We start from the raw sequence: 15,359 nt of genomic DNA on the forward strand, positions 1-15,359 counted from the left end.
TTTTCATGAGAACTGTACGTTTTTGCACGATTAACTTTGTATGAATTTATATGAATTAACCAAGTCCTAATATGTACGAATTCTCGTGAGATCAGGCTGATGTTTCCTATAAATATTGATTTTTACTTTGTGTATGCCAAATCTGTTAGTTTTCCCAGTGAGTTTAAGGTATGGCTGTGTTAATTTTGTTTTTGAACCTTTTAAAATATTTTACTTGATTTCTCTAAAAATGGACTTGTCGACTTGAAACATATGCAGCCCTGTAATTTTTGTCACACCCCAACGAATCATACATCAATTTGAAGTTTTTGTTTTAATAGAGAAAATAACAATAACTCATTTTTGAAAATGTGCTCATTCCATTTGCCAGAAGTTGTCACACATTAGGGGGTGTGCACACCAAAGCAAAACGCCCAGGCGGACGCCGACTGCCAGCTTTTTTCAGCTGAGCGTTTTGGTTGCTATGTTACTTCTGCTTTGTTTATCAGTCGTGGTACAATGTGCCAGTGGTTGTTGTGATGTTTGTCTCACTCATCCTTCACTGTGATTGGACAGCCGATTGAGAACTGACATTGACGAGCTGAGCTTTTTACCCAAAGTTAAATATTTCTCAACTCTCAGCGCGGAATCAGCGCGAGTGCCAACGCGGACAAAACCCACCAGCTGCTGGCTTTTTTGAAAAGTGCCACACTTGCATGGAAACAATTGAAAACATACGCCAGCCACCGGTGTAAATGCTTTGGTGTGCACGCTACTTTACGGTACATTTACACAGGGTGAAAGCATTGACGCTTCTCATTTACTTTTAATGGGTGACGTCATGCCAATTAGAACTGAATTGCGGATCTGTCAACGTCACTGCCGTTGTTCGCTGCAGAAGTTGAACGTTTCTTAACTTTTCAAGGGCCAACAGCATAAGATTGTCTAATGCAGATAACCTAGTGTGAGCCAGCCATTTACATTTATGCCAGACAGGAGCATGTGGTCACTGTTAATGGCTGTTGGCCACGCTTCAGACAAGCCCTCCGTCAAGCGTTAACGCTTTCGCCCCGCGTAATTGTACCGTCACTGTACATCACACACTGCTTCACTAAGCGACAGAAAACAAGAACTTATTTTTCTATTTGCAGTTGTTTCACACCACTAGTAATGAATCTCTAGGCATGCAACAGATTGTTTGATTGTGGATACATATAAAATCAAGTACGCTTGGAAAACGCAAGACCCCAGATTTTTTTTTATTTTGGATCCTCTAGTTACAAATGTCACTATAGTTCTAACAACTCACTGTACTGAAAGGACTAAGATGGCCAGCCCATCTATTTATTTTGTTTCCAAACGCTTGTATGTCAGTATATATTTATAGTTCTGTTAAATACACTCTTCTCTCAGGTCCTGCTAAATGTGGGCTCAGCTGCACGGGTGGTTGCATCCATTCAGAGAGGCATTTCTTTTATGCTGACTTGATTCAGAGCTTAAGGAAGATCAGGCTGAAAATTGTGAAGCCATTAAACACCTCCAGGACATTGTCATCATATACATGTGACTCTACAATAAAGGTTTTCTGAAATGTTATTTAAACAAGGGTCATTTAGCACATGTAAAAATAGGAAACGTAGAGAAGCTACACAAGTGTTTTCAAATTAGTAATAAAATCGTATGTAAAGATTATAACACATGCTAACAATGAAGCAAGAATTATTACTTCTCATGCCTCTTACTCTAAGCGTTATATGACAAGTTTTATTATCAATTTGCAGTAAATCTTAAATTTGGTTAAGCTCAGTCAACCTCAGCTCCATTTGAGCTAAAATGAATTGAAGGATAAGCTATTAAGGGATAAGCCATTCACAAAAAAAAGGGCCTGAAGGCACAAGCCTCGTGTCTTTGACCTTTCTTTATATAAATAGACCTTACAAAAACCAGCCAGACAATCTCATGTGAAAGCCGCTGCCTCATTAGAACTCCACTTCTGAAGACTAAAAATAGAATGCAATGTGTCGCTTCACTGACACCAATTCAGAGTTCAAACTATGAGTTCAATTTCAAGTTCTTGTTAAACAAGTTTGATGAGTAGTGTGAAGGGAAAAGTTGCTGTTAAAATAAAAAGATTGCTCAGTTGTGAAGGGAGTAAAATAAATATTAGATTTCTTTTCTCCCTGAGCTTTTTTGCAGTGCATTCTGGGATTGTGCATGAAGGAAATATGCCATGGTCCCTGAGAATTTGGCCAGGTCAAATTTCTTTATGCGGAAGCATCATTGCGTACTTTTATCCCAGCGTTCATGCCCAGGACATGCCTGTGATTCCTCAAATGCTGCAGCTCACTAGATTTTAAAAACTGAACATAATATCTCTGCTTCTTTATTCTGTATCTCTTTCAGAAATGATCACTGACAGTCAGATTGAGACAGGTCAGTTGAAAGCTGACCTGAAAGATAAGGTCATGTACACCTTGCTGAGGAAGCATCGTCACCAGACCAAGAAGTCCAATCTTCGCTCACTAGCTGACATTGGCAAGACTGTCTCGAGTGCAAGTAGGCTGTTTTCCACACCGGATAATGGTAATATAGATGCCAGTTTGGTGCAGTTATTTTTCCTTTAGAGCTTCCAAGATTTTTTACCCTAATTTCTCTTAATTTTTATTTATTTATTTATTCCCCCAGATTATATACATTATACATTATAGTAAGTTTAACATGGGTACAAGTTTCTCATAGAAACAACATGAAAGAGTGGAAACAGCAATAGGACGAAAGATATTAGCATGCCATAAATAGTCACATTTATTAACATTACTAACCATTAACAGTGCATCCACCAAGTTGGCAACTTGGTGCCCTGTTACCGTGTGTTCACACCAGCCGCATTTAAGGCGTTAAATTCACGTCTTCTACGTCTAGTTTGCAGCTCGAACGTTTTGAGTTTATTCGCTTCATTCGCACGTGAAATTCTAGTCATCGAGACATTCACGCGGAAATTCGCGTCATGGGAGGGGCTTCTGCGGCTTCACGTCACTACTAGAGCAAGCTCCTGATTGGTTAACATGGCGCGTTTTCACATTTTTCAACTCGCGCATTTGCTGTGACTACGCTCAATTTGCGCCATTCCTGCAAACTAGACGCGCGAATGAGGTGGAATCGCGTCTAGTGTGCTAAATCCCTAATTCGCACCGCGAGACCCCCAGACGCGCTTTAACGTGTCTTTACATTGACTTAACATTGAAATCACTCGCGCTTGTCGCCTCTACCCGCGGCTGGTCTGAACGCAGCATTACAGCTTTTAACAACATATTCAAATGCAGCTCATCCAATCAGAAAGTAGTATATTATATTAAATGCTTTTTCATATCAGCATAAAATTATAGGGTGTCCAGTATGTTTGTCTTTAAGTAATTTATTGTCACAGTGTATTTTTAATAATAATTAACTGTTTTTCTGCCCTCTCATATTCTGCAAATGTTTCTTAGTTATACACAATACATGCTGTTAATGACAATGTAATCGAGCGTTGCCACGGCAAATGTAAACCATATTGAACTGGTGAACTGATGAGCTAATTTAAAAACAAGCTTAAAGGATAACATGATACAACATTTCACCTAAGATCAAGCTCAGTAATTTCTTTAGATTTTTGGCAGTAATATTTGCTTGCAAAATATGACAAATGCATACAAAGTTTGTGAAAATGTTTTCCCAAATGATTTCTTTTTATTGTTTTTATTATTTTTTCATATAATCTAAAAGGACTATTGGGCTTTTTGAATGGGGTAGAAAATGTACTTTATATTCCTTGAGCAAACTTTGGATGGCTGTATCTTCTCAAAGCTTTTCTGCCTCCTTGACAAACCATTCCTTTTCCTTACCGCTCCGAGACATTTTTCTCCAGTCTCACCAATCTGTATCATGTTAACAGTCTTTCTTTTCACCCTCTTTACCTTGTTTTCTCATTCGGATGCTCTGCTGCACTCAAAGCACGCAGTCCACTTGAGAATTCAGTGCCTTGTCTAATGACTCACGCCTCAGATGAGGTTTTGCAAATCCCTGGAAGTCCAAGCATGGGATGGCCTAGTAAGTCTTACTTGCCAGTTGCGAAAACTTGTATGTGTGTGTGCTGTCATCCCACATAGTTTGTAACGCATATGAATGTAGGCCTATAGCAGGGATGGGCAACTTCGGTCCTGGAGGGCCGGTGTCCTGCAGAGTTTAGCTCCAACTTGCCTCAACACACCTGGCTTAAAGTTTCAAGTATGCTTAGTAAGACCTTAATTGGCTGCTTCAGGTGTGTTTAATTGTGGTTGGAGCTAAAGTCTGCAGGACACCGGCCCTCCAGGACCGAAGTTGCCCATCCCTGGCCTATAGCATGAAAGCTTAAAGGGGTCATTTCATGAGGAATCTAAATTTTTTTGCTGTAAAATAGTTTAACTTTCACAACAACATCTGCTCTATTCCATCAAAAAAATAAATAAAAAATTGTTTATTTTCATCCCAGCATTTGGTCAAAAGGGACAAAAACTGGCTGGATATTATTAAAATGTTTATAATTGACCCGCAATAGGTTAAGCAACCCAGATTTTTTGGGTTAAAATAACCATGCATTGGTTAAATTACAACCCATTGGCAGTTCATCCCTTTTTGACTTAATGCTGTTTGTGGCACCTGCTAATCTGCATATCATTCTGAAGAATCCCAACATTTGAATCCAAAGGCTGTTTAATGGTTTCTATGGAAATTTTATGGAAACATAAACCTGTCACACTATAATGCAGGTTCTATTAAAGGATGGAGCAGTTATACTTTTCAATAATACATTTTACAAAGTGACTTGCAGTGCATGAAAAGTTTTATTTCATTCGATGGGTTCCCTGGGAATTAATCCCTTTGTTCTTGGCATGGCAAATATCATCATCTGCCTGTTTATGTGTAGTCACTGTATTACACGTACTCAGGTTATGTTAGACGTTTTCATTCTCTGTCATTTTGAAGGACAGGGTTGTAAAAATTCTGTCATAATCAATTACTATCCTTCTTGTCTTTTTTTAATGATAGTAATTAATTGTGTATTAAAAAATAATAATAGACCGTACATCACTTTACATGTCCAAAGTATCAAAAAACTTTCTAGAAACAATTTGTTTTTTGAAAAAAAAGTTTTATTTATGTGGATCTTAGGGAGAATTCTTAAAAAAATTCATGAAATGACTCCTTTTACTGTTTTAGGACAGTTTAATTATTGGTTATTTATTTAGTGCTGTTGTCGTAACCATCTATGTCTAGGTAGTCAACCTTGTACTGTTATAAGTTTGGACAGCCTAAAAATTGCAGACTTTCTAGCTCCATCATTTGTGGATATCATGACCATTTTAATGCATTAAGTAATTTCATACGAGTATCTTCTGTTATGCCATTCTTTACCATTTAATAGATTTTAATTCCATAGATCTTTAATAATCACATTTAGACCATTTCTAGTTTGTCCCAGTGGTATTGTCCCCCTTTTTTGTTTTTGTGGGGGTAAATATGTTTTTATTCTCTTGTTTTTAAAGGCTTTTAAATCAATCCTTTTTATACTTTTAGATCTTCAGAATTATTATATATGTATATTTTTGCTGCTATTTTTTCTTGGCTGCACCAAACTGACATCTTAGCCATTGTGCTGGCAGTTTTTTTTGTGAAGATGCTTTTCTGCTAAACTTGTTTTTCTGCAATGCTTTTTACAGCATGGTGGCATATTGGGCTCAGAAACGTTAATAGTTGGCTGGAACGTCACTTAGATTATAGCAAATTTAGAGTATTTTTGTTAAAATCATTAAACTTAAAAGCGCTTTTAAAGCTAAGTTTAGTTTAGGCTTTGTAGTCTGTAAAGTGTTTTCTGTTTCATTGACCATATATTTCACAGTTTATTGTGCAGACAAGTTTCGCTTAAGACTTTTTTTTACTTTGCATGAGGGGATCAATGATTCTATTTATATTGGATCTTTTTATTGTATGTTTTTTCTATTAACGTTGCTTAGGTAGCCCAACCACCGCACATAGGAACTTGACATCAAGCAGCCTCAACGATATTTCAGACAAACCAGAAAAAGATCAGGTGAGTCTATTTTCAGAATTTTGTTATCCCCATTTTCAGATTTGGTGAGTTAATTATGTTAATTAATCTGACTCATAGTTTAATACTCAATCAAAATGGAGTGTTTATTTAAATGAGATCATTATGTAGAAAAATCTTTATGAATATGTTTGAAGATGTTATAATATGTGACCTTGTCTGTGAAATCCAGGCTGAAGTCTCATAATCTAATCATGGGATTTGGAGCATCAAAGTTTGATTTTTACTTTCCATTTCACTTTAGTTTTAAATCTTTGACATAGGGGTGGGCGATATAACCAAAATTTTATTTCACAATAAGATTCATTTTATATCATCATAACGATATGCATCACGGTAGAGTTTTTTATCTTTTAATAAGGTTTTTATGTTATTAAAATCTTTAATGCTATAGATTTTTCATAATTCTCACAAAAAAACTTATATATGCATAAAAAAAGAAGATAAAAACAAACAAAACTCAAGCTCACTGAAGATAAACAGTTAGTGATGAAAGAATGATAATAAATAATAATGTATATCTTATTAAAGGTAGAAAAGTGATTTAGTAAAGAGCAGTGAGAGATTTTTTTTCACAATGCTGTTTGATTAACACGAGTGACAGACAGGAGCAAAATTAGGTATCTTCCCCTTTAAGATCAAAGTCCGGATCCAATCTACTGTTACTGTGCGTTCACACCAGACGCTGTAGAGGCGGCAAAAATGCGCTATTCGCGTGTAGTTGGACACTTGAACATTTTGTGTTTACTTACGGGTGAAATTCTAGTCATTCAAGACATTCACGCCGAAATTCGCGTCATGGGAAGGGCATCTGTGACCCCACTCGCTTCCTGTAATCACATCACTATTAGAGCAAGCTCCTGTTAACGTGGCGTGATTTTCTGCAAAAGTTCAGATTTTTCAACTTGCGCGTTTCCCACGGCAATGCTCAATTCGCGTCATTCGTGCAAACGAGGCTGATTTGCATCTACCGCACTGCGCAAAATGCCTCATTCCCGCCACGAGACCTCCATATGCACGTAAACTTGTCTTTACATTGACTCAAATAAAGCGGCAAAAATGCTCACAAGCTTAATGAGCAGCGGATGTGCGACTTGCGCGCTCATCTCACACAGAAACAGTGCGTTCATATAGCATTGTTGTATGTGTTTCAATGCCTTAAAATCACTTGTTTTAAACTGTGGTGTTTAAAACCTGTACAAATGTTACATTTTCGTAACCACGTGCACAGCAACGTGATGTGAACGCATAACCTCGATAGAGATTATAATCCAAAATCTCTACCGGTTGACAAATTTCTACCGCTTTATCATATCTACCGGTTTATTGCCCACCCCTTACTATGTATTAAGAATGTTTTGTTTTTATTTTTTCATAAAATACTGTATACAGAGAACTGTAAACCCTAAAAATACACTTTGGGTGTGTTTTCACTGACTAGGTCGTGCATTTGAAATACATCTGATGCACAAGTAATTATTTTTTGGGAGTTTTTTGGGTGAAATATTAAACAGAACAAAAGCAGTGAAGTGTGCAGCACTATGACATAGGTGGTGAGAAAAAAGACACCTTTTCCATTCCTATTAGGAAGTGCTTGGACTGACATTGAGGGAGTACCGAAAGGTCATAAAAGTGGTGTGAATCTGTGACAAACAATACAAATTAACTCGCTCCACAGAATTTGGTGAATGTTTTTTTACTTTTACCTGGGAATCTTTACTTTTGCTGAACACAGCACTGCGTTTCTAAAGAAACTGCTGGCACGTTTATGACAGTACTAGGCAAGTGCTCCATTCAGAATAATACAGTGCTGATGTGAATTCTGAAAGGCCTCTGCAGACATGTTTATGCTCCTTGAATGGCAAAATGAGAGACTGGTTGTATGAGATGTCCCAGTCACATAGACAGATTGGGACCGTTAATAATAACGGAAGGACAGCGTGTATTTATGTCATGCACTTTCAAGGCTTTTGTATAATCAGTTGTATGATGATGTCATCTGTGCTTTTCTGAGATTAAAGGTTCAGCCTTTATGAAATCTGGAAATGGATGCTAATTCAAGGGAAATTATACATTTTTCGTTAGATATTTGGTACAGTGATTTAGAATAAAGATGTATTTTTCTATATTTCAAGTCATATATTTTTCTTTATTCGTAGATTTGCATTACATGTTATTATTTACTAAATCAATTGAAATCTAAATACATTGTTAGAGTTCCATTTCTTGAGATTACCACACTGAGAGAGCGCCTCCCTAAGGCTTTATATTGACTTAAACTACATTTTTAGGGCATAGACCCTTTGAAGGATTAAGAGATATAGCAGAGATTCACTGCACTGTGAACATACACGCATACATTTTAACCATTGCATACAGTATAATTCGTATCTGTACTGCTATGCAGTTTCTATAGTTAAAGGATTTATAGTCAAAAAGTGATGTGGCAGTACGGTGGTACATTAATATGTAGTTTTAGGAGGTGAACAACCAAAACAGGTCTAGATTGTTCTAGGGTTACTGATAAGTAAGAGGTCAGCTTCATGTTATGAGCTTGGGTCATTCAGGTTAAATGCTTTGCTGGATAGAAGTTTTCTTCCAACAATAGTTAACTAAACTGCTAATGCTGCCATTTCAATGAGACACTTAAGAATTAGAGAATTTTGTAACTAAACAAGGGAGCTTACTTGATTCATGACTGATATCCGAACATCTTTTGAGTATTTTGGAATAATGACCTTGGAGACACCAGTTGAAGTTGCGCAACAACAATTTATGCTTACGCGAGCAGAGTGTGCTAATTATCTTTGGCCTGTAAATTTTACATTGGCATAGTCTCAAAGGCTATGCGCTGGCAGGTGCCACTGCCTTTGAAGTCTTTCATGGGTAGGCGTAACAACAACCCTTAGAAAAAACTTAATTGAACAATATTTTATACCGGTTACCATTGGTTCCTCTGACAAACAAGCAAAAGAATTCCGGACCCATAGTGGGCATTTGCTAAAGCCCAGAATGAACAATGCCATGTTTAGCCACCAATCTTCATAATTTCCATTACTCGGACAACAAGTGGCTGTTGCCTTCATCATCTTGCCTCATGAAAGTCTTGGCACAAAGGCTAGCTGAGCAGTCTGTTTAATGAGGTTATGTGTTGGGCCTTGATTTGTGGACCGTGTCCATTTATCTCCTTACTGAACTTCATTAAAATACCATTCTGTTTATGCATGTGTTCAGCTGAAGAACAAGTTCATGAAGAAGCTACCCAGAGATGCTGAGGCCTCCAATGTTCTTGTTGGTGAAGTGGACTTCCTGGACAGTCCTTTTGTGGCCTTTGTAAGGCTGCAGCAGGCTGTCATGTTGGGGGCGCTCACCGAAGTGCCTGTGCCCACCAGGTATGACATGCATTTAACCCATGAGGTTAAAGAAAAAATGCAATGTAGTGAGAGATTGATGTTCAGCTATATGCTTTTTTTGCTTGATCTTCCCTAGATTTCTATTTATTCTTCTTGGGCCCAAAGGCAAAGCCAAGTCATATCATGAAATTGGTAGAGCAATCGCCACCCTGATGTCTGATGAGGTAAATGCCGCCAATCTCAGCTAATCCTTTGCGTCATAAATTTAAATAGACTGCTTGTGCTGATAGCGTGTCTGTACCTTGTAGCACAGTCTGCTGTTTCTGTAATGTTCTGTTATATTATTATACAACACATTAGGCTTGGGCGGTATCCAAATTTTGATACCATCAAACCGCCTCCCTATTTTACCCCGGTGTACGGTATTACCGTGAATAATTATAAAATTATGACGTAATCAGACAGCGTCACTATAATGGTTGGCTAAACCCTTCAGAAACTGAATACCAAACACTAATACTGAAATAACAAAATAACATGCACAACAATATTAACAACTTTTATTAGCAACAACTAGCAGTTTATAAAAAAAATAAATACAAAAGGTCAAACAGAATTAACCAGTTGTCGGTTAAAAAAATTCTCTAAATTAGGCTATTATAGACAGTGGACTAAACGCGACTACAGTTAGCCATCTCATTCCAATTTCCAGGATATTTTTGTGCGAAGTGAACAAATCCCTCACACTCAATAATTCGTAACTCGCCTGTTTGTACTTATAAACCAATAAAAACATTTGGCGCAAGGTCACGGCATTTGGGTTCTGGCGCGGCGTTTGGTTTTGTGCACTCACATTGCATCAAGCTAAAATTTTATCAAAGCAACAGTCTCAGACTTGAAGAAAATTGCTGAACATTTAAACCTATTTTCTGCACATTCCGCCATATTTTAATGAAATAAAGAAAGTCCTCCTTCTGTTAACTTATATTTCTGCATATTCCAGCATATAAAATAAAAATATTTTTTGTAAAATCCAGCAATTAAATAATTAAAACGAAAGGCTTTTACTGGTTGTATTCCAAATTATTAACATTCACGTCTGTTAACAGTAAAGTGCAGATTAAGTTTTGTTTTTGTAAATCATTAGACATTTTTACCACTTAATTAGGTTTTGCTTTGTAGAAAGCCTTTCTTTAAAGTGAATTTCGTTTTGTATAAATTGTGTCTTAATTTTAATAAATGTTTTATCAACCAATTGCATGTATTTAATATATTAAAAGCAAATATAGACAATATAATAACCATGACATGGAGGCGCCGGCACGGCGCGTTCGCTTGCATTGCATTGTTAACTAGAACGCACGGACCTCATCATAAATAAATGAAACTCATACATTAGCATTAAATATCTTTGCTGCATTCTTTCTAAAACAGACAAGGGCTTTCTCGCGGCTCGCATCAGCAAAGCATTGCATCGTGTTGCACTTAACAGAAGTTGACACTTGTCTTTTTGAAAAATGAAAAAGTAATAATAATTATACAAAAGAGTTGTTCTAGTCGTTACTAGAAGGCACAGAGTGAGTTAGACCTGCCTTGGCGGTGCGTCTTTTATGCAATCTGAAGGTGCCTGTTTTATCGTGTTGCAGTCTATTAGGCAACATTCCGCACAAGTTGGGTTTAGATTTGGAAATACATTACATCTACATTTCAGTGCTAACTGATAAGGTGATGATTATCATCTTTCTTTATTATTTTTAGCACTACCTCAAACTTAAGCGGTGTCTGTCATTTTCTTAAATAAGCCGCGGCAGTGTTTCAAATGAGCTTCTAATAAGACAAACGCATTTATTTTCCACGCGATCACCTTACCAAAACCATTTTGAAACTAAGGAGTCATTTGTCCTCCGATTACAAGCAGCATACAAGCTCCGCGGCGACGCGTTTGCGGGAATGATGTTTCGGATGAGCCGGAGGCAGAGCAGCAGAGAGATGCGACAGAGTTGCGAAATTGCAGGCGCAGCTCGAAATGGTTGTTATTATAAACAGCGTACTTGTTTTAAACTAATCAGTTAATGGCTCGGTGGTCGGTGAAGAAAATGTTTAGTTTTCGCCATCCCTAATTTAATATTTAATCCTTGTCTGCTATATAAGTTCATTGTTTTTTTTTTTAAATGCCGGTATGGCGGTATAGAAACTGATACCTTTGCTATTTTTAGATCCCGCGGTATACCATATTACCGTATTACCGCCCAAGCCTACAACACATCGAACGTTTCTACTTGGACTAGTTGTGTTTGAAGAGAGTTAGGCAGTTATCACAGTTCTCTTATCAAGGTCTTCCACGAAATTGCGTACAAAGCCAAGGACAGACAAGATCTCCTCGCTGGCATAGATGAGTTCTTGGATGAGGTCATCGTCCTCCCTCCAGGAGAATGGGACCCTGCCATTCGAATAGAGCCTCCCAAGTCCTTGCCGTCTTCAGATAAAAGGTATTTGGTGTTGGGGAGTCAATATCAGCCCATAACATTCTCTTTTTGCTGAATCATTGCAAAATCTCATTAAAGTGTGCCAATATGTTACTAACCTTAAGATGGTAATACTGATCTAAAAGAGTAAAAGTCATTTAGCTTAATCTTATTGTTTGAAACTTTAATACAAGCCTCTGTCCGCCTAAGCCACACAGTATGTTACACAGGGTAGTGCAATAGTCACATACACTAATAGTCAATATTGTAAGTAAGTGCCTTTTTCTTCTGGAGCACAGAAGGCATGAAGTCATTTCAGATTCATTCATTCAAAGAGTAAGTGGAGTAGTAGCAAAGGTTAATAAGATAAAGACACATCTGTCTTTGGCTTCAGGTGAAGCGACAGCAAGCAGTCTGCACCCTCATTGCCAGCACAGCCCACAGCACCAATGGCTCAGAACAACCACCATAACACACAGTGTACACAACACAGTACACGTAAAAGGCCTTATAAAATTACTCATAAATATTATTGAATATAAACAACAGTCTGATGATGGCTTTGTTATAAAGAGGCCCAGATGGGATCTGCAGACAACTTCTGTGCTCATTATTAGAATAAAAATATTTATGTACAGTAATTAGGGCTGTGACGGATCACAAAACTTATGGTTCGGATCACATTACGGTTTTTGAGGCATGGATCAGATCATTTTTCAGATCAGCAAAAAAAGTGTGGAAAAAGTCTAATAACAAATTAAGAAATTATAAACATTTATAAAAAAGAACAAAGTTGCACATTAAGTAAGGTCTAAAATTAGCATAGTTACAGAAATCAAATTAAATGAATAATAACACTCTTTATTGTACAAATTAAATATAATTTTTTTTAGAGCCACAGAAGTAATTTTCTTTTTGTCTTGGGTTGTTTGATTAACATTAATGACATAGACTTAAGTAGGTTAATTGAGGTTACTGTCTCTTTAAGACCAAATAAGCACAGACTGGTTTCTGACTCTATAATTCACTAAAGACATAAACAAATGTTTTTATAAGAAAAAGAATACTGTGAGGTAATTTGTGTGTATGTGTCCTGTCAAGAACAGAAAGATTTTATGTTGGCTTACTTTTTGAAATGTGTCTCTCTGTATATGCACTACTGAGGGTACTTAAACACGTGCACACATGCAGGCAGAGGGCGAATTCCAAACAGCGCTTCAGGAAGAAGATGCAGCATCGCTTCACATAAAAACGTTACGTAGCTGGACCGGACACATTTAACCGCATGTGCGTACAGAAATCCGCTCACTTTAGCGCCTTTTTGTGGTTAAATTGTTTTAAATCATTTAAGTGTTTACATTTGCAAGCCTTAGAAACATGTGCAAATTATAAACTTACCCTATTTAAATTTGCATATTAATCCGCGAATCGCATGCGAGACGAACCGTTGGTCGTGATCATAGACTGTAAAAAAAAAATGTACAACGCTCGTTGGTCCATTATCTTGGTCCAAAACTATCCATTTAGTTTTATATTGAACGCGAAATTACCTCCCCTGTGATGGTTCACACCAGACGCGACAGAGGCGGCAATCGAGAGTGATTTACATGTTAAGTCAATGCAAAGATGAGAATAGACACCCTGCAGCGTGTCCCGTGCGGATGGCGCTGCGCAGATGGCACGTTCCGAGCGAATTGTGCATTGTTGCAGGAAACGCGCAAGTTGAAAAATCTAAACTTTAGCGGCGCATTAACCAATTAGGAGCTTGATCTAGTAGTTACCTAATTACAGGAAGCGAGCAGAATCGCAGAAGCCGATGACGCCAATTTCCACATGAATGTCTCGAATGACAATTGCGGCTTTCACGCGCAAATGAAGCGAGTAAACTTAAAATGTTCAAGCATCCAACTACAACTCTAACGCATCTGGTGTGAACGCACCGTAAGGACATAAATTAAATTGACTGTCTTGTTCTACAATTTCTGTGTATTTTTATGTTGTTCAGGAAGAACATGTATGCTGCAGGGGACAGCACACAGATGAATGGAGACATGCCTCACAGCGGTGGACATGGGGGCGGTGGGCACGCAGTAGTCGATGAGCTGAAAAAGACAGGGAGGTGAGTTTTTATAGCCTTTCATTATCTCACTTCTTTGAAACGTCTGTACCCTTAGGTTTATGTTTGTGTACGTCTTTTGGAAAGAAAAGATTATGCCGAACTTCTGAATATCATAGTTTATTTCAGATAAAGGGTCACTTTGATCTCTGCTCAAAATTCATAGGATAGTCTTAATATTCAATAAACACTGAAGTCAGCATGTGCTCTGTTTACTACGAAGAAACTGTTATGGTTAGATTTAATGTTCCCATCACAGCACAATCCTACTCTTGGTTTAAGAAACACCCTGACCTTTGGCAAAAAATAACCTTGTACTACTGGTACCACTTGTAAGACCAAAACTGATTGTGACTCCTTTATACCAGTAAATATACTATTAAACATCTATTGCTACTCTTTCTATTTGCATCTTTCTAAAAAAAATGTTAATTTTCATTTTAGATTATATTGGACAATTTCTTAGGGTACATATTTAAGGAAATATCAGTATTTTCTTAGTGATGTTATTAGTGATGCTATTTACAGTCAGTGAAAATAGGTTTTATTTATTAATTATCAAATTTGCAATAATTGTAAGTATTAATTGGATACTATCTATATTAGCAGATACTACACCTCACTATTTTTGTAGATGAACAGGATCCAATAATAAAAGAGTTTAAAAGATTTTATTTAATAAAATTATTAAATCGATTCTGCATTATTGGGAGAATAAAAGCCTTCCTTACACCAATCCCTAACCTAACTATTAAATACTTTTAAATTATTCATAAGCACTCTCTAGGCGCTTTTTCAAAAAAAAAAAAATGCCTTTTCGATGTGATAGGAAAGAGAAGAATGCGAGGTCGGCAAAAGGTGGTTTCGAACCAGCAACATCACCTCAAAAGCCATTTCCATGAGCTATAAACTTTGCTGCCTGTACCACTGAAGCAATTGACTTCTACGCATCTTTTTAAAGCGTTAGTGGTCCAACCAGGCTTTGGTGGGCGGACCTAGTGTAAATACACTGTAAAAAAGTTGGTTCAAAAAGTAAGCTGCCTGGTTGCTTTAAAATTATGAGTTTATGCAACTTAAAAAAAATATTAGTTGAAAAAAATTTACCCAATTTTTGTTGATGAAGTTAAATTAACTAAAAAATGTAAGGCAACCAGGTAACTTACTTTAAGTTGAACCAACAATTACTTTTTTACAGTGTTCAGGGTTCCCACAGGTCCTTGAAATTCTTGAAAGTTTGTGAATCTGGGGGAAATAATTTAAGGCCATGGGAAGTTTTTTGAAAATATACATAAATAGATACAGATCATTGAAAGTGCTTG

At 37.1% G+C, this 15,359-nt stretch overlaps 1 protein-coding gene across 3 annotated transcripts in view; it reads left to right on the plus strand.

The window, feature by feature from the left end:
- The window catches only part of slc4a4a (solute carrier family 4 member 4a), a 77,267-nt gene that overhangs the window by 37,200 nt on the left and 24,708 nt on the right, over nucleotides 1-15,359 (plus strand). The window contains exons 6-12 of one of the 3 annotated variants that reach the window (XM_073861085.1): nucleotides 2,383-2,562; nucleotides 3,973-4,068; nucleotides 6,012-6,088; nucleotides 9,341-9,498; nucleotides 9,596-9,683; nucleotides 11,794-11,948; nucleotides 13,930-14,043. In XM_073861085.1, the coding sequence (XP_073717186.1) occupies nucleotides 2,383-2,562; nucleotides 3,973-4,068; nucleotides 6,012-6,088; nucleotides 9,341-9,498; nucleotides 9,596-9,683; nucleotides 11,794-11,948; nucleotides 13,930-14,043 (868 nt within the window). The remainder of the gene's footprint in view (nucleotides 1-2,382; nucleotides 2,563-3,972; nucleotides 4,069-6,011; nucleotides 6,089-9,340; nucleotides 9,499-9,595; nucleotides 9,684-11,793; nucleotides 11,949-13,929; nucleotides 14,044-15,359) is intronic. The other 2 variants (XM_073861086.1, XM_073861087.1) reach the window with 2 other exon arrangements.

This window comes from Misgurnus anguillicaudatus, chromosome 22 (assembly GCF_027580225.2).
Source record: "Misgurnus anguillicaudatus chromosome 22, ASM2758022v2, whole genome shotgun sequence".
Lineage (NCBI taxonomy): Eukaryota > Metazoa > Chordata > Actinopteri > Cypriniformes > Cobitidae > Misgurnus > Misgurnus anguillicaudatus.